Source organism: Dunckerocampus dactyliophorus, chromosome 1 (genome assembly GCF_027744805.1).
Source record: "Dunckerocampus dactyliophorus isolate RoL2022-P2 chromosome 1, RoL_Ddac_1.1, whole genome shotgun sequence".
Lineage (NCBI taxonomy): Eukaryota > Metazoa > Chordata > Actinopteri > Syngnathiformes > Syngnathidae > Dunckerocampus > Dunckerocampus dactyliophorus.
The window spans coordinates 13264071-13289521 of NC_072819.1; the positions used below are offsets into that span (position 1 = coordinate 13264071).

General features: G+C 41.2%; 2 protein-coding genes across 2 annotated transcripts; both read left to right on the forward strand.

The window, feature by feature from the left end:
• The first annotated feature begins 987 nt into the window (after window positions 1–987).
• On the forward strand, window positions 988–22491 carry LOC129185727 (alpha-N-acetylgalactosamine-specific lectin-like). The gene is made up of 7 exons (XM_054783125.1): window positions 988–1006; window positions 21270–21332; window positions 21408–21429; window positions 21515–21600; window positions 21760–21888; window positions 22024–22129; window positions 22243–22491. Exons 2-7 carry the CDS (start codon window positions 21270–21272, stop codon window positions 22308–22310), a joined length of 474 nt encoding a protein of 157 aa, XP_054639100.1. The 5' UTR covers window positions 988–1006; the 3' UTR covers window positions 22311–22491.
• LOC129185720 (galactose-specific lectin nattectin-like) lies at window positions 10900–12553 on the forward strand. The gene is made up of 7 exons (XM_054783112.1): window positions 10900–11047; window positions 11247–11309; window positions 11423–11453; window positions 11525–11610; window positions 11806–11940; window positions 12058–12166; window positions 12290–12553. Exons 2-7 carry the CDS (start codon window positions 11247–11249, stop codon window positions 12364–12366), a joined length of 501 nt encoding a protein of 166 aa, XP_054639087.1. The 5' UTR covers window positions 10900–11047; the 3' UTR covers window positions 12367–12553.
• Window positions 22492–25451: the final 2960 nt, after the last annotated feature.

Consider the following 25451-nt stretch of genomic DNA (forward strand, 5'->3'; position numbering starts at 1 on the left):
TGTTCCAGATGGTCAAGGGGGTCCAGATGCATACAAATATTCACGTCAATGTTGTGTAGGATTCCCTTCAACCTTTGTGTGACCTGCTGCTACTCTGTGGTCCAACGAAGACGTTACAGCTATGGAACGTCAGGAACAGGGTGTTTAAACCTATGGAAGCAATCTCTCCAGAGTGGGAACATTTGTGGGTGTGGCTTCACTCTTTGGCTCCGTACCGTCCAAAATGTGTTACATCTGCCAACATGGTGGACAGCTTGTCTGCAAAATGGTCCTCGCTCACAGAATTCAACGTCTTTTCTGTTCCAGAGGTTGACACACTTTGCAATCAAAGCAAACAGCAAAATGAGCAGTGGTGAGCACACCCATTAAACCACTTTGCCGACTCATTCTCTGCTTCAGAGCACAGAGGTACAGCAGGTGACTCGGAGAACATCAGGGTGTGACATGGCAGTCAATCAAGTAATTAACCAAGAAGGCGAAGGCGAAAATTCAAGATTCAAGAGTTTTATTGTCATATGCAGAGTAAAACAGTTGAAGAGAACGTTTCCTTGTCTGCAGCTGCACCACCCTGCCTTTTCCCTATCCCCGACTCGTTCAATCACCCAATCTCTTCACGTTGACCATCAGCAAACCCCAACATGAGCCCACAAAGCACAACTTGGTTACAGTTGTTAAAACCTAAAACCTCATGAGGTCGTCTGACTTTGACTGGTTTCATTTGACAAACATGTCATTTTCTTTCTTTGAAAGTACATTTGGGAAAGTAAACTGAAGCGCTCCAAAAAGGCAGTGTTGCATCTTGTAAATGTGAGTATTCACCGTCCAGTCTACAAAAGTTCCTTTGAGCACCTTTATTTTCTTGTCCCAGACTGGTACTGGTCTGATGTGTCATGTGACACGAGCGACATAGTCAACATTCCATGGCTGCGTCACGCTGACATATAAAAGGAAGGCTTGTCCTTGTCCTCGACACATCCTCTCAGCATCAAGCATCACGACTGCAAAGGTAACATGAGACAACTTTACATCCTACTTCTACAACTCCATTTCACGCCAATAAACACGTAAACCTGCGACTTCACAAGTCAAACATGCCAATCCAAACCAAGGAGGTCTTTCATTTATCATTGCACAGATGGCATCGGCTCGTGTGTTCTTCCTCCTTTGTGGGATCAGTGGACTCTTGACTGGAGCTGTAAGTATAAAATAATATAAATGTATTCACTGTTTTGAACAGTAATTCCATTGTGGCCACTCTAAATTCCGCAACATTTTCCAATCTAATATGAATGCACTCTTTCATCACAGTGGTCTGACAGCTCAATTACAGTAACAGGTTGGTGACAGTCATATCATCTCAATTATATTTCCAGTGTTAGCGTTCAAAAGCATTTGACACCTGATTTATTAGAGCTTTTCTGTTGTTGTTTTTCCTTACAAAAACATCTGTGCTGCAGTTCCTGCGTGTCCTGCTGGCTGGACTCGGTTGGATGATCGCTGCTTCGTCTACAGGAGAGGCCCCCTATCGTTTGCAGATGCAGAGGTATGACAGAGAGTCACAGAGTCATGACTGCTATTAGCGTCAGCGATCCACCTTGTTTGCTTCACTTTAACACTTTAAATGTAAATTGTAAAACTCGGTACATGAAATAGCATTTGAAATTCTCTTCTACCAATAATGCTTTGCAATTTTATCTCCCAACAGACAAACTGCACCGCAGACAATGCAAATTTGGCCTCCCTGCGTAATAGTTTGGAAAATATTTTGGCTTATCAGCTGGTTCGGGATGCTAATGGTGGTGCCATCCCAAACACCTGGATTGGACTCCATGATGCCATTGAGGTGAAACATTTAGCAAAGTTGTCTCGGGCTCAGTAGAATTATTTATTGTCACACAGAAAATGAATGTGACCTCCAGACTAAATCTTCTCATCAACTTAAAGGGGAGGACGTATGGAGTTGAATGTTGAACATATCTTCTAGCTTTTGTTATCATATGCAATGTGAGGACATGAAACACAGGTGGCTAGACTGTAATATATGTCAGTTATTAGTACTGGTCTTCCCCGCACGACCTCAAACAGCAGCACGTTTTATGGTGGTACTGTACCATGTTCATCATGTGTAAGCATCATCAAGGGTATTTTGTTGTTCAGGTCAATGTGACTTTGTCTTCCAGGAAGGAGACTTTGTCTGGACTGACGGCAGCAAGGTTAAATTCACATTCTTCAGAAGTGATCAGCCAGATGACTTCGGCGTTGGAGAAGACTGTGTAGAAATTCATAGCGTTGGTATGACACTTTTCCTTACCTTTGTGTCTATCTGCAAAGTCTAATGAATGTGAAATGTATGTTGTGGAGTTGTATCCCACATTATTGTTTATCTGACCTTTTGCCCCTTTTTTTGGTCTTCTTGCAGAGGAGAGTTGGAATGATGATGGATGCGAAGACCCGCTTAATTTCATTTGTTCCTATGATCTCTGGTAAAAGAATAAGCACTGCTGCATGTACTGAAAAAACATCCTTTCTACCATCTGGACGACCCTCAACTCTTAGTTAAGATCACTTTTGAATTGATATCTTATCCTACAAGTCTGCATTCTTTTTTTTCTCCACAACCGTTAGCGATAGCTGCAGTTCAAATAATGTTGGACCTTCAAGGGTATCTCTCTAATAAATGCTTTTGCATCAATGTGTTGTCCCTGTGGCCGTTCTTATCAGTATTTAAGTGTGCTCAGAAATCCCAGAAAATAAACTCAAAAGGTGAATTTAACTAACCACACATTGCTCATAATAATACGTAATTGCAATACATTTATTCATTTCCTGTATTTCATTTGTGGTCTTTACCAGTTAATACATAGGAAAACGATAAGGTAATGTAACAATATGGTAATATAATTGTGAAGGTTTTTCCACAATCGTAATAAATAATAATCATATCTAATAATCAGAATAATAATCAATATAAATACACATGACAGAACCTAGTTGGAATAATGGGTGAGTGCTGACATGGTTGAAGTGCGATTCAAATGTTGTGTTATCATTAAGGAGACAATAGGCAAATCAATTTTAAGACGTGTGGTATCTTTCAGCTTGATTAAAATTTTTAGTTCACTTGGAGCTGTTATATATACAACTGCATACAAATATAGATAGTCGTGTTCTGTCATTTACCTTTCATTTAATAAAATACAGGAAAAATGGGCATATTTCAGACATAGTTGCAAATGGTGATAATCATGATTAATTAGTTTGCAAACTGTGATTAATCTGATTCCAAATTTTAATCATTTGACAGCGCTAAAATATATGTATATATTTATATATATTATTAGGGCTGTCAATCGATGACATTATTTAAGCACAATTAATTGAATTTTGTACATACTGTAGTTAACTCATGATTAATCACAATTGATCACAGATAAATAAAAAAAAATGTAACTCTAAAATAAGTGTACTTCAAAGAACATTTTCAAGTCTCTTATAAAAATGAGACTGGACAATATGCTTGCTTTATGCAAATGCTTATGAAACATTTTGGTCATTTTAAACAGCTTAACACAAAATCAACCACAAACTATCAAAAACAGACACAATGTGCAACAAGTAGACATTGGTAAGGTAAACTGTCGATCACTGCCTATAAGTATCATTCTCTTTGTCATGTTCTGTGTTTGTTTTGCACTCTGCTGCCGCCTGTTTTGTCCTTGCAGTGTCATGGCTGCACTGATGAGTAATCAGGGACACCTGTGATCAATCTTCTGCTCCCCATATATACCTCTGCCTAGCCACGACCTAGTTGCCAGTTATTCCCTTGCCAACTCTGCTTCCTGTTCCTCATCCCTTGGCTCCCAACTGGTCTCCTTTGCTTGCGTATTTTCTACCATTGTGATTTGTTACTGCCTCTACCTGTTCTGCACCTTTTTTCCTGCAGCTCCTTTTGTTCAGTGAGTACCTTTTTTCCTGCCTTGCAGTGTTTTTCGTCCTTTGTAGTTTTTGGCTCATGCCCTGTGTTCCTTAGTTATCTTTTTGTCGTCAGTGTTTTTCGTTCCTTGTAGTTTTTTGGCTCAAGCCCTGTGTTCCTTAGTTATCTTTTTGTAGTTATTTTTGTATTGTTGTCATTTATTACCTTGTGTAATAAACTGTATTCTTACTAGCGCTGTGTCAGTCTGCATCACGGGTTCCAACCTTTTTGGCGTAAGCCACATCGTGACACTCTTCAAGCAAATAATCTCACAATATATAATTGTGACTACCATCACAAATAATGGTTCACAAAAACACCCAACAGTTAAGTGAAATGAAATCAGTGTTAGATTAGTTACAGTGTTAGATAAATAAATAATGACAACTTACAAAAAATAAAGTGCTCAAGAACAGTCAGTAGTTTACAGAAGTAGGACTTATAGTTATACTGTACTGTAGCAGGAGCTTATTGTTCACTTCGAAACACTCTTTTACACAAACACATGACTTCAACAACGTGCAAGTATGACAACGCCGGTCTTGCAACATGCACGTTTTATTCTGTCCTCTTCCACAAAAAGGTTCAAGCGCATACACTAACAAATCTCTAATAAATAATAATAGCATCAATAAATTCCCTTGCAAGCCTTTACTGCTGTCTTATTGAGCGCTCTGTGTGCTGGCTCACTTACGCATTTGTCCTCGCATACTAAGGTCACATAAGCCTTTTAAAAAGCTGTCTTCGGCAATCAGCTCGTAACCGAAATTTTTGCAATAAAAAAAAAACGGTTCACAATATAAATGACAATTTAAAAAACACCTGCAGTTCTCTGCCACCGTCTCCAGCTGCTTCAGTTTCTCCAGCTCAGCCGCAGTGGGCATTGATGTTCAATTGGCTTCTGTTCAAAGCCAAGTGCTTGGCCAGCAAGTGGGATTTGAGACTCGATGTACTCCGATGATAACTCAACTCCCAGGACAGTGGATATAAATAACTTTGGTCTTGTCTAGAGTGCCATCTGCCAAGGCTTTGAGGCTAAACTTGCTATTCAAAATACCCTTTTCTTTGTCCATTTCTGTTCAATATTTGTTCCCACTTGTGGCCCAACATCAATTGCAACACTATTGCGTTTTCCCAAACTACAGTGTTTATTATCATTATTATCACGTATTATCATAACTTTGACAGCCCTAAACATATATATATATATATATATATATATATATATATAATAATTTTTTTGCCAATAACCGATATGCCGATATCTATCGATATCAACTGATACCGATATGTGTAACATCAAATATCTCCTGTCGTGGAAGGACTGGGCTGGACAGGACTGGACTTATCACCTTATTATGTATTATTATTATTATGTATTACTATAATTTATTATGTATTATTGCACTACAAATTTGACATGATCTGTCTATCTATCTATCTATCTATCTATCTAGCTATCTATCTATCTATCTATCTCTCTATCTCTCTATCTATCTATCTATCTACAAGTATCTTTCCTATAGTGCTAAAACTCACTGAACAAGCAGCTTGTACTCTTATCCAGCAGATGTGCCCACGGCCCAGGTCAGTCCAAGGGAAGCACCGTAAGCCGACCCCCCCGGTTCAAGCCCCGGCATCAACAGGCCCCAACAGTACCCCCCAGGGAAGGGCAGGCGAACCAGACAAAAGCACCCCACAAGCCAGGCCACCCCGGGCGAGCCACTGCGCCGCGACGGCCAGCGGACAGGTCCACGGCCACACCCCCGACCCCGACGGACAGACGCCGCGGAATAGGCAGGAGGTACCCCAATCCAGCCCGCTCCACCCGTGGATGTGATAAGGTGTGATTGTGTTTATTATGCAATCAAAAATATAAATAAATACAAGAGGACAGCTCTGAAGAGCTGGTCTCTGTCTCCCTGAGGGGTGTACAGTATGTGTGTGCATGTATATGATAGCGTGTATGTGGATGATAGCTAACGATGCAATTAAAATTGGGGGACAGCTGAAGGACGGTGGGCCCCTCACCTGCCCAGCCCCCCCAAACCCTAAGTGTCTACTGTGTGATTAAAATTGAGGGGCGAAAGGTCAGTGGCATGGCAGGGGGCAAAGGAGCCTTCGCAAGGCAACTCCACTCCCCCACCACGCCCGACCATAGACCACCCCCCAAAGCCCTATATGTATGTGAGGTGGTGCAGCGGAACAAGAAGGACGAGGGCACCACAAGCCCACACCCCAACACCGCCCAAACCGAGGGGGGGGGGACCAAGGACACATGACCGACAGACCACTCACCACAGTACAGGCTCGGGCAAGCCACGGGCTGCAGGACACACCACAGGCCCTACCCGGCCCGCCAGGACGCCCAGTCCAGTCCTCCCAATCCCCCAGAGGCAATACCCCCACCATCCCCAACAGCGGAGGCAGCGTCCACAGCGCCACCCCGAAACCGCCAAACACCACCGACCAGCCAGACGCCCATGCGCCACACACACACAACCACGGCTGGCAAGGGAGCCACACCCCAGCAACCACAAGAGAACCGAACCCCACATAGAGCGGGGCACGGCCACACCCACGAAGCACCAAGGAGGGACAGAGAAGCAAGCACCACACGACAGGACCCACGAGAGGAGCGACCCCCCGCCAGACGCTGAAGCACACGCCCCCTCCGCAGACCAGCTATCACCCCACCGTCCGCCCATCCACCAACACAACAAGGGAGACACCCCGGACGCAGGCAGACAATCGCCAGCCGGGAAACAGAGACTAGCCAGACACCAGCAAGTAGCGGGACCGCCCGCCAGCCCCCCGCCTCCCGCCCCCAAGCCCCCCACAAGAGCTGGAGGGTAGCACGCAGTCCCCACATGTCACACATACATACATATACCATACACAAATACAAAATAAATAATAAGTTAATTAAAGAAAAAATAATAATTACAATAAAGTAAAATAAACATAAAAATGTAAAACCGCTCTCCCACAACCCATCCTCCCACCCAGGGAAGATAGCTCCGCAGAGGCAGCTGGGCTCAAGCACCCATGCCCCCACCAAGGGGTGAGGCCGTCCCCCACAACCCACACTGGACGACCCTATGCGGCAGCCGGGCAGGAGGGCCCAGGGCAGACTCTGCCCCACCCCCAGAGGCAAGAGGGGCCAAGGGAGAACCAGCACCTTACATTTCTTACATGTTTCTTACATTTCTAAGGCATGGACTTTACCATAAAGCAATAGCCCAATGCATCATGCTCCACACAACACCAGCGTGATTTAAGAAAACACACCTAAGAACATTATGGAAATAAAACGTGGGTGGAGTTTCAACATCCTAATTAATGGCACACCCATCTAAATGGTGCTGGCAAAGGGGAGAAACACACCACGAACATCACTGATGACAATGCTGTTTGATTGCTTGGTATGTCACATGTACTGTGTAATTACACAGTTAGTAGCTTTACTCATAGTCGTTTTTGAGTCATGGCCGTCCTTCTGAAAGACATTCCTCATTATGCATATAGACAACACCATAATCATAATCATAACACAATGCAGACGTTGCTGGTGAAGATGGTCACTGTGTAAATGTGTATGTCCTTCACTGTGAGGCGCTAACATCCGGGAGTTCAGTAGTACAAGAGTTACACCATGGGGTGTCCTCATTTTCCACTTGACTTCACCTTTTTTCACAAAAAGGCTCCAGTCCATTTTGAACCCATGATCATCTGTCAACATTTGTACACCTAGACACTGGTGGTAAAGTTGTAGGATTTGGGGATCCCACTGCTTTTCCATGTTCAAGGTACTCATTGATTAACCAACTGATGACGCAGCATCAGGAGCTACTGGGGGTTCAGTGTCTTGCCCAAGGATCAAGTCGACAACCAACAGTTTGTCATGAGGATACTGATTTTGGTGATTTTCAACCCTGTCAGGGAGGCGGGTGATTTTCAAGTCCAAAAGAGATGTGTTATACACCTCTATGTGTTCATTTGGGGGCAACTTTAACTTTGCTGTTAACTAGATGTCCTCGTTTATTGTCCTCGCTTCAGCAATGTGGTTAGCACATCTGCCCCTCGGCGAGGAGGTTCTGGGATTGAATCTTGACGGGGACTTCTTTGTGTTGAGTTGGTACTTGAGTGGGTTTTCTCCTGCATACCCAAAAAATGCATGCTAGTAAACATTTTGCATGTGTCCCCGAAACTGTTTTCCTCCCTTTGTTGATCACTTGTATTTAATTAGCGAATGATGCAAGAAATACTTTGTCTTTCTCTTTTGACGCGCATGTGTTATGAAGCGGAGTTACGGTCGCCACAATGCCATTGTTAATAAAGCAAGACACTCACTTAATCCTTTATCTTCCTTACGTGCTCACTGATAAGCCTGACTTTAATTTCTGCATGCAATTTCCAGCATTTGTAACTTCCAACGGCGAACCCCAGTGCTTGTAAAGTTGGCCGTCAGTCAAATGTAGTGATGTAAATAGATTGGCTTGGTGTTAGAATTAAGACAATGCCAAACCTCTACACTACAGCGCCTGACAATGTCTTGTTGCTCATTCAAGTTGTATGAACAATACATAATAACTGTACTTTCGGTTGGATTCAGAAATAGCTTATACTTTATGAAAGGCAAAAGCCTCTAGATTATGCTTATTAGAGCAAAATTAAGTTGTGTATCATTCATTGAGTCATTGAGTTTTATCATTTAATTAGGACAGAAAGGTCAGATTGTACTTGGGCAAAAGTCACCTCGAAAACCAGAATAATCCAACCATCCTTCTTCTTCTGCTTATCTGAGGTTGGTTTTTTCCAGCCTGACCTTCCTATTATTCTTACTCATGAGTGGTTTGCATCTCCTGGCGTAGCCATTGTGCTTTTGTGCGTGAAGTCTTCTATGAACAGTAGATTGTGATATCTTCACTCCTGCCTTCTACAGGTTGTTGCTGATGTCACTAACAGTTGTTTTAGGGTCTTTCTTTACAGCTCTCACAATGTTTCTGTCATGAACTGCTGATGTTTTCCTTGGTTTACCTGTTCAGTGTCTGTTCCTTAGTTCACCACTGGTTTCTGTCTTCTTCAGGATATTCCAAATGACTGTACTGGCTATGACCAATGTTTGTGGAATGGTTCTGATTGATTTTCCATCTTCTCTCAGATTCACCATTGATTGTTTTTCACCCATAGACGGCTCTATGGTTTTCATGTTGTTTTCACCTCTAAATGCAGTCTACACAGGCAAAACCTATCCTATCCTATCTCAAACTGGGCGTAGACATTCAGTGTTATTTATTGGTTGAATAAGTGATAGGACACACGTGGACAGCAAAACACACCTGTCTGTCACATGTTCCAATACTTTTGCTCACATGAAAAATGGGTGGGTTCAAACAAAAGGTGCTATCTTCTGAGCTGTGCAACTGATCCAGATGTAAATAAATGGAAATAAAAGCTGAGATGTTGCTATCTGGTACAGTAGTCATCTTACGATGTCAATCTTATGATGTCAAACCCACGTGTTTTCAGTCTACAGCAAAAATAAAGGAACTGACTTCACTGTTCCAATATTTCTGGAAGGCATTGTCAATGCCCACACTGGCATAAACAAGTTCCACTGGTCAAGAAGAACAAATCCAAGAAGCATGGGCTCTGAACAAGCACTCTGTACAGACTGAAGCATCTGTGTGTGGAACAACCACTGCAGAATTGCTGCAGAAAGTGAGAGACTGTTTGGAGGTGTGCCTAAGTGATCTCTCTGTAATGTTCTTTTTTTAAAATAAACTGTTTTTCTCTTCTTTTTTCTTGTTTTACAGCTGAATGTTTGACACATTCATGGCTCATTTTGGGCATCTTTATTCAGATTTAGCCACATGCAGGAACTAGTGGAACAAAACCAGTCTGTTCAACTGGTAATTTCCCCCTTATATACGGGAAAAGGACTTCTGATTTTTTTTTACATCATTTCCTTGAGTTTATTGCATTTATGAGGCCATTTAATGACATTTCACATGTGTCCACCCTGTCATTTTCATGTATTATGAAAATAAACAAATTCTTTTCACATGTTAGCAAAGCCTTTTGTGTGATTTCTTTATAAACAAATAAGGGCCAAATTGTATTTTTTGTAATTGGATTTGTTTCAGAAAACAAAGTGATACTCTCTCAGTTTTTATAGAGGAGCATATAGTTTGCCGTGATTTCATTATTAACCGTATACATTACCTTAACAAAATACTTTCTAAAATTGCACAGTTTATATTTGCTATGTAATTACAAAGTATTTACTCTACTTTGAACTTGTTATATTTTATCAAATGTGTGGGAGCTTGACCAACATGCATTTCCAACAGCAAGCAGAGTCTTATTCTCAACCTTTCTGTGTGAAAAACAAATCACAGCAACAAAAGCCACAGCAGTAAGGTGATCACAGCAGTGACTGCAATTGCAGGACATGAGGGTGTGAGCTGTAATGTACCCACGTGTTCCAGCCTACCAACACTTTTCATTCTCCTAATTCCACTGAAGTCATTAAACTAATTAAAGCACTCTGTATAGAACACTTCCGGGTAGGGCACCACCCTAACCTTCCAACAACTGCTTCTAAACACAATCTGCTGTGTCATATGTTCCTAACCCAACAAAAACACTGCTGACCTGGTCTCCTGGAAGGCCACCAAAAATTGGCCACCATTTCTCTCTACTTTTTATGAGTGAGAAGTTAAACATTGTGGTTGTCTGAATTCACATTCAGCAGCAGGGCCTCAAATAATTTGAAGTCTTTCGACATGGTTTTGCGTGGTTCCCCACACAGAACCGACTGACCATTTTGTGACGCTAGTGACTAAAGTGATAATAAATGAACTGATCTAGTTAGTAGATTTTACATCCCACATTTAGTTACATTTAGTTAAGCTTTTAGAGTTGTTTCCAGGTAGTCTGGCGGGATCCTGTCTGATGTGTCATGTGACATAGTCGACATTCCAGGGCTGCGTCACGCTAGCATATAAAAGAACGGCTTGTCGTCGTCTTGGGCACATCCTCTCAGCATCAAGCATCAAAACAGCAAAGGTAACATTACACAGCTTTACATCCTACTTTTAAACAGACTTTCCATTGACTTAAAACATTTTGAAAGACTACCAAAACGTCAAGTGAAAATCAGCAGAACGGCTACAATACACAGGATTTACATTCTTTTAGTTGATATTTAGATGTTAAAAATATCAGCAAGCAAATGAACATTAGGTATTTGTCTATCATCGCACAGATGGCTTTGGCTTTTCGTGTGCTGCTCCTCCTTTGTGGGATCGGTGGACTTGTGACTGGAGCTGTAAGTCAAAAACCTTCAATGATATATTTAACACTGTGCATCATTCAGTGACATCTTAGATCCATTGGTGTGGCTTTCTGATTTGAGCTGAGCAATTTTCTTCTTCTTCACAGTTGTCAGAAGAGTACACAAAGAAGTGCAAAGGTTGGTAGTGTAAACTTAATGACTGGAAGTGATATATGTTGATTCTTCTGAATGTAACATTTGTGTTGCAGAGCGTTCCTGTCCTAAAGGCTGGTATCTGTTGAATGATCGCTGTTTCATCTTCATAGATCAATTAAGGGATTTTGCAGACGCAGAGGTATGGAAGACTTTCACACTAAACCAGTTGACTGTTATTGAAATCAGTGATTCATCTGATTGTCTGCTCACTTAATACTTTGCTCCAAAGTCAAAATATCTTGTCTGCCAACTATCTGATGGAGCTGAATGATGCTTAAAACCTTTGCAAGCATTTTAATATGATCATTTAGGTTTGTGTATTTTCTCCCATCAGGACATCTGCCTCCTCAAAGGTGGGAATCTGGCTTCGATTCGTAATGCTCTGGAGAATGCGCTAGTCAACGCACTTATTATGCAGGCGGGTAGAGAAGACAACAGCACCTGGATTGGATTCCATGACACCCTCCAGGTGAAGCATTAATCAGTAGCTAAGTTGTTTTGTGCTCACTGGAAGCATCAACTTTGATGAAGGAGGCATAAGGCTGTTGTAAAGGAACAGGTGTGACTGTATGAGTTTGTCTTCCAGGAGGGTAACAACCTATGGACTGATGGCTACAAGTTTAAATTCAGCGACTTTGTCCCAGGCCAGCCAGATAACTTTTTGGGCATTGAGGATTGTGGCGAGATTAATAGAAGTAAGAAAATATATTCTATACCTCTTTCTGGATATCTTTGTGATATCTGGTCTGTAGAGGAAATATAACAAATGAAACGTGTGCACAGAATCCCAGCAAACGCTTCTTGTTTTTTTCTTACAGGAAATAAATGGAATGACGACTCATGCTTGGATTTAAATTACTTTGTTTGCGCCAAAGACGTGAAGTGCGAACACTAACCCTGTCGTCTGCAATGATGTCATTCCACCGTCTTGATGGCTTTTCTGAGACAACATTGGACTTCATTGGGTGTTCATACTGTATGTCTGGATGTCATTATAGTCTTTTCTTTTTCTTCTACACGGTTCCATGTTTCCTGATTGTCAGTTAAACTAATTTGGACGCTCAAAGGGTATCTCTGAAATAAATGAAAGAATGCACTTTTTTGTGTCTGTGTCTTTACTTTCCTCAATAGCCATTTTGCCAGTGTTTCGCTTGCACACAGTGACACACATGGAAATAGACAAATGAATTCCCCAAACTAAAATGCTTCTTATTCTGTTAGGAATGTAACAAAACCAGAAAATGGGCTTTTTTCATGAAATTCCTATGCTTTATCTGAATTTTGGTTATAAAAGACACAAAGATGCCTGATGACAACATTGTCAAAGATTCATTAGCTGAAATACAATAGTATTGAAACATAATAGACATGCGGCCATTTTACTTGGCATGCAAAGTAGCCACAACTCAAAGACAAACACAAGATGGAAATTGTTGGGATCCAACAAAGGACAAATCCACAAGAATGTCAGTAGTGGAAACGGACTAAAGTGATAATCCAAAAAAGTGTACTAAAAATTAACAAATTGATTTAATTGTGGCTCAAGAGAGCTTTTCAAAAAAACAAAAACTGGCCTGTATAGAAAAATGACACCCTTGATAATCTTAATATTTGGTCGCACTGCCTTTTGAAGCAATTACTGCAATCATGCACTTTCCTGTAACTCTCAATGAGACCCATGCACCTGTTGACAGGTATTGTGGCCCACTCTCGTGAGCAAACTGATCCAGCTCTCTCAGTTTTGATGGGTGCTTAAGGGCTGTACAGGGCGGGGATTTCGCTCACATATGCGGTGAGAAATAGATTGTGCGAGTAGAAGAAATAAATATGGAGCACACGTGCAAGTACGGACCGTTTCTTTAATTAATTTGACAGCTGTGATTAATCTGATTAATATTTTTAATCAATTGACAGACCTAAAAATAATATAAAAATCATTTTTTAAAATGGTGACAGAAAATGTGGAATCTGGGATAACTGACAGTGTCAAGCCACAGTGCTAGCAAAGTTTACAAGTTTACAAGCATGCCGTTGGTGCTTACAAACTCCACTATTTTTTAAATTACTTTTGTTAGTTTTGGTTTTTTTTCAGTGACCACTGTGGGTTTTTCTTTCTAACACAGAAACCAGTCAGTTACCTTCACACTTGTGGACAATTTAAACAAACAATTTAAAATGTGAACCGGTTAAAGATGACCCCAAGAAAGTGAAGTACAACCCGTGACAGCAGATTCTTACATATCACATGACCTACATGGCGAATTATTTAAAACGGGTAAGGCTGTTACATTGACTTCATTTTATATCCCGACTGTGGATTTGAAGCTAACCATGTAGGCTGCTAACTGGTCAGGCCCACCTACCTGACCCTGTCCTTACCAGGGTCACGGGTATGCTGGAACCTATCCCATCTGTCTTCAGGTGAGAGGCTGGGTACAACCTGTACTGGTCGCCAGCCAATCGCAGCTTTACAAACAACCATTCACACTCACATTCACACCTTTGGTCAATTTATAGTCTCCAATTAATCTACAGTATATTTTTCAAATGTGGGAGGAACATGCAAAGTGCACACAGAGACGTTTGAACCGAGATACAAGCTGGCAATCTCCTGACTGTAGGGCCACAACATGCTAATCACTCGGCCACTGTGGGGCCACAGCAAAAACCTCCCACAAAACAAATATATACTGTATACAGACCCTTTCCAAAAAATTGGAAAGTCATTGAAAAGTTGTTTAATTTCTATAATTCCATTCAAAAAGTTAAACTTTCATAGATTATAGATTCAGGGCCCACAAGTTAAACGATTTCAAGTGTTTATTTGTTTATTTTTACGTAATTTAGGCTTCCAGCTCATAAAACCCACGAAAACAGGAATTCAAAAAATTAGAATACTGTGAAGAAATCACCATTTACTTCTCAGTTTTTGCAGGAAAAAAAGAAAGAAATTAGGATCACATCAAATCAATCAAAATATGGTACTTTCAAAACGATATGTCAATCTTCAATACTTGGTTGGGAATCCCTTTGCCTTAATCACTGCCTCGATGCCACGTGGCATTGAAGCAATCAGCCTGTGGCATTGCCTGGGAGTTATGGAAGCCCAGATTTCCTTGATGCTTGCTGTCAGCTCTTTGTTGTTGGGTCTGGTGCCCCTCATTTTCCTCTTGAGAATACCCCATAGATTCTCAATGGGGTTTAGGTCCGGTGAGTTGGCTGGCCAGTCAAGCACTGTGATGGCATGGGCATCAAACCAGGTTTTGGTGCTTCTGGCGGTATGGGCAGGGGCCAGGTCCTGCTGGAAGATGAAATCTGCATCTCCATACAGATCCTCAGCACAAGGAATCATGAAGTCCTCTAAAACATTCTGGTAGACTGTTGCGGTGACCTTGGATTTAAGAAAGCAGAGTTTACCAACACCTGCACCGGACATTGCACCCCAAATCATGACGGACTGTGGATATTTCACACTGGACCTCAGGCAGCTTGGGTTCTGTTCCTCACCCGTCTTCCTCCAAACCCTTGGACCTTGATTCCCAAATGAAAGGCACACTTTACTTTCATCGGAAAAGAGGACCTTGGACCACTGGCCAACAGTCCAGTCCTTCTTCTCCTTGGCCCAGTGGAGACGCTTCCTACGTTGGCTCAGGTTCAGAAGTGGCTTGACCCGAGGAACCCGACAGTTGTAGCCCATCTCCCGGATGCGTCTGAATGTGGTGGTTTTTGAAGCTGTGACTCCCGTCTCATTCCACTCTTTCTGGATCTCTGCCAGATTCTTGAATCTTCCCTGTTTGATAATCCGCTGAAGCCCACGGTCATCTCTTTTGCCGGTGCATCTTCTCCTGCCACATTTTGCCCTTCCTCTAGACTTTCCATTGATATGCTTGGACACAGCACTCTGTGAACAACCAGCCTCCTTGGCTATGAACTTTTGTGGCTTACCCATCCTATGGAGGGTATCAATGATGGTCTTCTGGCCAGTTGTCATGTCTGCAGTCTTCCCCATATTGAACCCAACTGAGACAATTGAACCAAACTGAAGCAATTTAATGACACCTGGGGAAGCCTGTGCAGGTGATTTGAGTTTAGTAGATGATTAGTGTGTGACACTCAGTTTAAAACATTTTTTTATTCTAATTTTTTATTCTAATTTTTTGAATTCCTGTTTTCGTGGGTTTAAAGGGCTGGAAGCCCAAATTATGTAAAAATAAACAAATAAATACTTGAAATTGTTTAAATTGTGGGCCCTGAATCTATAATCTATGAAAGTTTAACTTTTTGAATGGAATTATGGAAATTAAACAACTTTTCCATGACATTCAAATTTTTTGGAAAGGGTCTGTATATATATATATATACTGCTCAAAAAAATTAGAGGAACACTTCAAAAACACATCAGATCTAAACTGGGGGAAAAATGATCTTGAATATCTTTCCTGATAATAAGTGGGTGATGTATTAGTAACAAAATGATGCCACATCATTTGATAGAAATGAAAATGATCACCCTATAGAGGGGGGAAATCAAAGACACCCAAAAAATGAAAGTGAAAAAATGATGCAGCAGACTGGTCCATTTTGCCAAAATGTCATTGTAGCAACTCAAAATGATTCTCAGTAGTTTGTGTGGCCCCCACGTGCTTGTACGCATGCCTGACAACGTCGGGGCATGCTCCTAATGAGACTACGGATGGTGTCCTGGGGGATCTCCTCCCAGATCTGTGCCCTGCGATTGGCTGGCGACCAGTCCAGGGTGTACCCCGCCTGTCGCCCGAAGTCAGCTGGGATAGGCAAAGCGTCCTCTAAGACAACCTGAACAGTCCACCTGCCTCAAAAAATAGAGTTTCAATAAGTAAATGTATAAATCGTTTGCATGTGAGAGTGAATGGTTGTTTGTCTATATGTGCCCTGCGATTGGCTGGCGACCAGTCCGGGGTGTACCCCGCCTGTCGCCCGAAGTCAGCTGGGATAGGCTCCAGCATGCCCCCGCGACCCTAATGAGGAAGAAGCGGTATAGAAAATGGATGGATGGATGGATGTTAATTCATGAATACATGGGGAAACACACAGTTCAATCATTTTCTTTGAACACAATTAACACAATTAACAGAATGAAATAAGTAACAGTCGCCACAGCGATACAATCGCGTGACGATTTAGCTTCATGTTTACACGGGATGCCCTTCCCCCTTCAAGATGTAACCCTGGATGAGAATCAGATTTGTGGCTCTCTGCCACGAAAGGCAGACAAGTATGCCATTACTCCAACGAGGACTAACACAAGCGTTAAAAAATTTCATATAACGCGTCTGTTCTTAAAACCTTGTGACGCCTCTGCTGCTAGTCAATGTCAGAGGCGTTAATATTGTTCTCCAACACTTCTCATCAAGGTTATCTCAGCCAGAGCATGTCCTCATTTTTTCCTCAGTTGGAATTAGCATCTTTGTTACCTCAGTGACCAAATGTGTTGTGGTTTTTGCATCTCTATCCGTATGTTTGATATGCTTTTATTTCTTATTAACAAACTAACTACAGTGGAACATCATCCACCTGTCCACCCGGTTAGCATGGTTTTTGGTTAACCTCGAAAATTTATGGCAAAATTTTGCCTCGGTTTGCCTCCATTTTCTGCTTAGTGTACAATATGGTTATCTTATCTTATCCTTCTTGTCTGCATCAGTCCAACTGTGTCCTTAATGTATTTTTCTGTATTTTTATCACAAATGCCCTTGTTAGCATAACTTGTTAGCAAAACGGCAACCGGAACTTAAAGTCAGCCCATCTATGATGACATCAGTGGTTGACTCTTAAAATGCTAACACGAAATACATTTTTACAGTTTTACAATTTTAGTTTTACATGCATAAAACAATTCCAAATGACAAATGAAAGGGATAAATGAACATTTAAGGTTACTTTACCTTCAGTGAAGACTACTGTTCTCAAAGACACAATGTTGCAGAGAGACATCACACAGATGCCACCTTCCTGTTTTGCCATGAGTTTTTTTCTTGTATTCAATAGCGTTTCTCACCTTCTTTATCAAAAGTTATCTGGCACTTGCAACTTTCCTGGGCTCCATTTTGGGTTACAATATTGAGGTGAGAAACACTATTGAATTCAAGAAATAACTCATGGCAAAACAGGAAGGTGGTGTCCGTGTGGTGTCTTGCTGCCACATCGTATCTTTGGGAACAGTCACGTCAAGAATCACGCCTTCAGTGAAGGTAAAAGTAAACATAAATGTTCATTTATGCCTTTCCTTCATCATTTACAAGCATTTTTGATTGTTTTCTGCATGTAAAACTATAACTCAAACTAAAAACTAAAAAGCGGGTTCATGTTTGTGTTAACATTCTTGGCTTTCTGGAACGGATTACTTGGATTTTATAGTTTCCTATGGGAAAAAAATTGATCCAATTAGCATCCATGTCGGTTAGCGTTGGCCCTTCTAGAATGAATGAATGACGCTAACCAAGGTTCCACTGTAAAGTCGTTAAGCAAATCGATAGTATTTAATTTATTTGGCCAGTTGTTGACTCGACAGAATATGGTTATAAGTAGGAAGTACATGATCGGTTGTATATTTATTTAAATCTATAAAGCTGTGAAAAACAATAAAAAGTAAGCCTATTGAGATGACAATTTTTTGTTTACCCAGGCCATCCATGTATTCACTTTTTTTGACGTCTATTGATGTTCCGTCTGTGGGAAAAATAGCCAGGATGTGTACATTTGTGTTTTCACCTGAACAGGCTGTCTACATATAAGTGATACAATACATTGAGGCAGCTGAAGTGAGCCAGTGGCAGAAGTGGAGAAAAGTAGCTGACCAAGCGCAGAACCCTGCAGTACGCCACACAGCAGACGAGCGGAGCTGGGGAAAGCTCCACCCACTGAGACAATGAAGATTCTGTGAGGTAGGAACTGAGGTAGGAACTGAACAAGCCCAGGATGCCCAACCAGACTTATTAGAAATGTATGGTACCGATAATGACAGTTGACACTGATGTATGTTTTGGTTTGAAATGGTGAATTTGTTATATATTAGTATGCTCAATATACACCCCCTTAATAACGTTTTTTTTTGTTTAATTTATTTCGAACATGCATACAGCATACATTGAATGCTTCATGTTACAAGTCTCAGTTTCACATGTCCGAAAGGGAGTAGGAAGAAGCAGAGCTTATTTAATCTACCCCGTCTTCGTATCACATCAATTGCTCGTACATACATACAGTATGTATACATACAAACGCACACATACTTACACACATATGCAGTATATAGGTATACAGTATACAGGTATACATGTTCAAAAAAAATGAATATATTGATGTTTTTGCCACTATATTTCTGCATGTTAACTGTTGTATCACTATTATATTGTATCATGGGATGCAAGTGTAGATGGTCGTCTTTAAAGTGTCACACACAATCACACATAAAGTCAACGTCGTGCTAGGGTGGCTGGATGGTATTTACAAGCGGAAAAGCATAGATGGAGCCAAGACAGGATCCGTTGCCATGGTGACCCAGGCCAAATGGAGATATCAAAGACTTTCCCCACTTTCCTTGACCCGAGGTGGGTAGGGACAGTATAAGGATGATTCTAAGATGGAAGTGAGCACACATTTCCAGAGGAACCATATAGAATGTCTCCCTTTTCGGGATGGCAGCCTGAAATTGTATCTTTTTACTTCAGTCAGTCACACTGCACAGATTCTTGGTGAGTTTTGTTTTGGCAATAAAAAGGTTCTGCACCAACATGGTGTACAACCCACTGCCAACCAAACCAGCAAAGAGATATGTCAGAGTGATGGGGCTTCTCAGGGTGACCCGTGCTGGACAAGAATATGTGGACTAGTGAATATCTTAAAATTAGCACCAATGTAACTATCACGTTCTTCCAGTGTAAATTTTCCCAAGACAGCACGTAGGAAATACTGCCAAATATTTGGTGCTCCCCGAGTGCAGTGGTTTTCTATTATTTTCTGTCATGACCCCCAGGGAACAGAAATGTTGTCACCCCCTACCCCTCCGATTTGAAATACTCCTGAGAAACTGATAATATCTTTTTATTCATCTGCACTGTACAGACTAAACGTAAAACTGAAACCAGGAAAATGCAACAAAATGTGGTGAAGCATGCAAGTGTATTCAAGAGTCAAATTGTATGTTGCGTACAATAAATTTCTTCTGGTCATTCTGAGTGGTGGTAAAATGCAGGCAGGTGACTCAAAATAAAGCCCAGGTAGCGCCCGGCTTGGGCGAAATCAAACAGATGAGGAATAGGTGGACTTCTGGAGTAAAATGAGTCACAAAAAATGTGTGCAAGCAACTCGTTAAGCTAGCTTGGTGCAAGTCAATTAAGCTTTTAAAAACTTTAAAACTTAAGCAAGACACAAGTAAGACTACACCTTAGGCCGGCATGCACATTGGAAATGTACGTGTGGAACTGTTTTCAGCTTTAATTTGGTTTTGTTTCAACAAGTTGTTAGTTTAATTAAACTGGTCGAGTGGCATACCAAGCAGCCATACAACATTGGCGTCACTGGAGACGGAGGAAGTGTTGTTTCAGATCATTCATGCTGGGTGTGGCATCAATTATCACTGTAAAGTTCCACTTCTAAATTAAAGTAATTAGCTTTCAGGTGTGACGTTGAGTTGATGGAATCAGGGCTGTGGTTGGAGAATCTTTTCATTTCTTTGAAGCTTCTTTGTTCCAGATGGTCAAGGGGGTCCAGATGCATACAAATATTCACGTCAATGTTGTGTAGGATTCCCTTCAACCTTTGTGTGACCTGCTGCTACTCTGTGGTCCAACGAAGACGTTACAGCTATGGAACGTCAGGAACAGGGTGTTTAAACCTATGGAAGCAATCTCTCCAGAGTGGGAACATTTGTGGGTGTGGCTTCACTCTTTGGCTCCGTACCGTCCAAAATGTGTTACATCTGCCAACATGGTGGACAGCTTGTCTGCAAAATGGTCCTCGCTCACAGAATTCAACGTCTTTTCTGTTCCAGACGTTGACACACTTTGCAATCAAAGCAAACGCACACCAAAAAAACGCTTTGCGGAGAATGAGTCATCATTCTCTGTTTCAGAGCACAGAGGTACAGCATGTGACTCGGAGAACATCAGGGTGTGACATGGCAGTCAATCAAGTAATTAACCAAGAAGGCGAAGGCGAAGAGAACGTTTCCTTGTCTGCAGCTGCACCACCCTGCCTTTTCCCTATTCCCGACTCGTTCAATCACCCAATCTCTTCACGTTGACCATCAGCAAACCCCAACATGAGCCCACAAAGCACAACTTGGTTACAGTTGTTAAAACCTAAAACCTCATGAGGTCGTCTGACTTTGACTGGTTTCATTTGACAAACATGTCATTTTCTTTCTTTGAAAGAACATTTGGGAAAGTAAACTGAAGCGCTCCAAAAAGGCAGTGTTGCATCTTGTAAATGTGAGTATTCACCGTCCAGTCTACAAAAGTTCCTTTGAGCACCTTTATTTTCTTGTCCCAGACTGGTACTGGTCTGATGTGTCATGTGACACGAGCGACATAGTCAACATTCCATGGCTGCGTCACGCTGACATATAAAAGGAAGGCTTGTCCTTGTCCTCGACACATCCTCTCAGCATCAAGCATAACGACTGCAAAGGTAACATGAGACAGCTTTACATCCTACTTCTACAACTCCATTTCACGCCAATAAACACGTAAACCTGCGACTTCACAAGTCAAACATGCCAATCCAAACCAAGGAAGTCTTTCATTTATCATTGCACAGATGGCATCGGCTTTCCACGTGTTCTTCCTCCTTTGTGGGATCAGTGGATTGGTGGCTGGATCTGTAAGTATAAAATAATATGAGTGACAGCCATGATTTTTTGTTCTGACAGTCAGCAATGCCTTCTTGTCTTCACAGTGGTATGAGAGAACAGTGAGAGGTTGGTGTCTTCATTCAACTTCATTTGTTTGATCGCACTTTTAATTGAGAAGATTTTTACTGTGTCTAACATAAATGATTTGTAGTTCCTTCATGTCCAAAGAATTTTACTCGAGTAGATGACCGCTGCTTCCGTTTTATACACGAAGAGAGGACTTTTGAGGATGCAGAGGTAACAATAAATACACATATACAGTGTACATATATTTTTCTGTTGTCTTCATCTGAATATGGTTATGCATTGTTATGCATGTAACATTTATATTTGTATCAGCAGAATGAAATCCAAACACACAAATTTAAAATTGCTCTTTTTCCACTCTCCCATTAGTTAGTCTGCAACGCTCTTGGAGGGAATCTGGCATCTGTCATAAGCGCTGTGGAAAATGAAATCATTCTAGAGCTGGCCAGATCTGATCCGCCGCAACTTACCTGGATTGGATACAATGACATAGCCATGGTAAGCATGCACCATATATGCAATAGTTGTGATACTGCTCTGTAGGCTGTGTGCTACATGGATCTTCCACTCAACTTGTCATTCAAGATGTTAGAGCTTAGGTGTGACTCATTGACATGCAACTTTGTCTTCCAGGACACAACCTTTGTGTGGACGGACGGCACAGACCCAGGATTTACTAACTGGGAGACTGTTGCACCTGTTAATGCTACTGAGAACTGCGTGTTGATAAACGGCAATGGTATGACTACTATGTCTTTACCACACCACACACTCGAATATCAGTGACTTCAATGAGCAACATATTTAACCTTTTCATTTTCTTTTGAAACACATTCCTGTGTCTTCTATCAGGTGACTTCTGGGACGATGAAGAATGCGGGGAAGACCATTACTTCGTTTGTGTGGCGTGTCCCCATTAGGCCAGCCATGGTGAACTCTGGAACAATAAGGGACTGAGGAACTATAAGATGTCAGTGGTGTCTTTGTGTTTCTGGATTTCCAACAAAGTCTTTTCTTCTTCTGCAACACTGTTAAGTTGTTATTGATTGCTACTAGTCAAACACATTTGGAATCTTACATCCCTCTAATAAATGAAGGAATCTTTCTGTCCGCATCAATCTGAGTTTGTGTGTTGGCTCACATTAGTTGAAAAGCAGACAATGGACCAAATCAAACCAAAAATTACCAGAACAAAACTCATCTGCTCATACAGTATACAGGTTAAGATCAGACTCACGATGCACTTCAATCGCTTTATTAGCCCATTGACTGCCAGCCATGTTCAGAGCAGAGAGCTCCATAGTGCCAGAGTTTTTGGGCACTTTTGCTGAACTTTCAAGACCCACGGAATATTGAGTTTTAGGACTACATAAACATTGAAACGGTAGAACATAGGGTCGTTTCAGCAAAAACACCAGATTTTGTCCAAAAAACAGAGAAAACGAGCTTTTTCTGCAGAGAAGCAAATTCAAGCAAAGTGACAGGGGGGGTCTGCTGGATGCGGGGATGAATCCCTGCTGCTGACCGATCCAGATGGCAGCCACTCGTCAGAAGAATCAGGGCTGGGTTCTGAATCACCCGACTCTGAACTGCTTCCGGTGTCAGGCTCCGGTGTCACATGGCTCAGCAACGCTAACCACTTGCTTGTTGCTTCGGCTGCCACTGTCAACTGCATTTGTGTCTACGTCACCTGCATCAGATCCACTTCCAGACAAGCTCCGTGATGGTGTTAGCTGCCTGGACTGTCAACTAATATTGATATTATGATAAATCCAATTGCTAATGGTATGTTTTTATGGTCAAGAAATATGTACATAAAATAAATGTAGGACTAATATTTATGGTGTAAATCACAATATGGGGGGAAATATGGCGCATTGTCTGCGCTCTCCGAGTGCTTTTGTAGTTTTGGCCAAGAATACGTACAATTTATATACTTAAATATACTTTTTTAAACTAATAACAGACCATATTCAACCACGAAACAGCGATCATTTATCAATTAATTATTTTTTGAAAAACCACAATAGAGTGAGGGCACGATGTTCGAACCGCAATGTAGGGAGGGAGGACTGTATTTGTATTTTAGAAGAATCGCTACACACACAGTGAAATATTTTAAGAATGTATTTCGTAAAGGGATAGTTTGGAATTTTTGACATGAAGTTGTATGACATCCCCATCAGCATTGTAGTCCAATAACAGCGACTTACCCCCCGGCAACTTACCCCCCCAGTTGGTCTACTAAGTCCAGTTCTGGTCAGATTTCTGTGGTGAAGAACGTAGTTCCACTTAGTTGCTGGGGACAATTAAGGAAAAGGTTTGGCTTCTCGAAACAATATGCGTTCAAAAGATTAAAAACATTTTCATCACAAAAATGCCTTCTCAAAAAAATCAGACCTCACAAAACGCTCGGGGTTATATCTGTCTCCCGCCGTATCCCTGCACACTGTCGCCTGTGCGTTCATGTGTATGTGATGAAGACGCTCGCATCTACTTCCGCAACCGAGCGCCGCGGCCATCTTGTTTACGTATGTGTTCCACAGCGGAAGAAGATGCGAGTGTCTTCGTCACATACCCTACTAGTCTTTTTATTTATCAACGCTCAACATTGCACAACTTTGACATATTAACACTTACCCATTTAAAAAAATGAATACATAGGAGAGACAACTTTCGTTTTTGATGTTATTGTTTTAATCTGCTGTATCTCGTTGTGACCACTAGAGGGCAGTGTTTTGCGTGTGACGTGTTTTGTTGATTGATGCCTCAGAGTCTTTATTCCTCCAGCAAATATGGTAATATAAGAAGACTAACAGGCTGAGTACTCCCGCAAGGACTCCTGTGACATTTACATCATTCATTCATTAATGTTATTAATATTTTATATTGCATTTTATTTCAGGTGCTCGCGTGAGCATACCCAGCGTATTCCCTCCGCTGAAAATATATCTCGCTTATATATGGATATATGGATGAAGAAGCAACGAGGAAATGACGAGCTGGTGTGGGTGTGTCTGTGCGCACTGATAAGATTTAACATGTATATGTTACATTTAGATTTACATTTAACATTTATATATATATAACACTTAGATTTAACATTTAGAGCTAACATTTATATTTATATTTAACATTTATATTTACATTGAGATTTATATTTAACATATCTAGGCCACATTTATATATAACATTTAGATTTATATTTAACTTGAACATTTAGATTTAGCATAGATATACCATGTAAGTTCTCCCTCAAAGGAAAGTGTACTTGAATTTTTGCATTCAGCACCCCATAGCATACAGTACGTTTGTAATGGCAAGTGCTACTAAAAGCGTTACCAGTAGGTGGCGATACAAGATTATCAGAACATGTACACTCCATGTTAAGACAAGCAGAGAGGAAGAAGAAAGAGCTCATTTTGTTTTTGTTTGTTTTTTGCTAGCAGGTTAGCAATAAAAGGAGCGGGATAATATCAGGATCAAAAGACAAACTTTGATGTTTTATTTGTAGATGAAATAGAACATTACAATGTTGGGGTGAGGTGTGAATGTAACCAGGCTGAGCACTGACATGTACTCTCTGCTGATTGGCCATTGATGCTTGTGGCGTCTTCATAATCATCTTCATAATCATCATCATCAAGGCACTGTGATTTGTGGTAAGTACAATTTTCTACAATTCTACAATTTAAAAGTGTTTAAAAAGTCTTAGAGGGGTGCCAAAACTCCCCCGCCCAAAAAAATTACCCACTTTCTGTTCTACATACTCCGACAACCAGTCCACCTTAAAAGTTGCTTTTTTACTTTGGCTTTGTGAGTGGATGTGGCAAATCAACAGTACAATCTTCCCTCTCCGCTGCAGTTCTAAACACATCCCAGTTTGTGCAGTAAAGTAAAATGTAGTAAAATGTTTTTGTCTAAATTAAGGTGATTTTATGGTTCCTTTTTTTCATATCATATAACCAGGAGCAGGGTTTCTGGGTCCCATGGAAAAAATCACGTAACAACCCACCCCCCGGTAATTATTACAAATTTTATTCGTAATTACCTATTTTTTG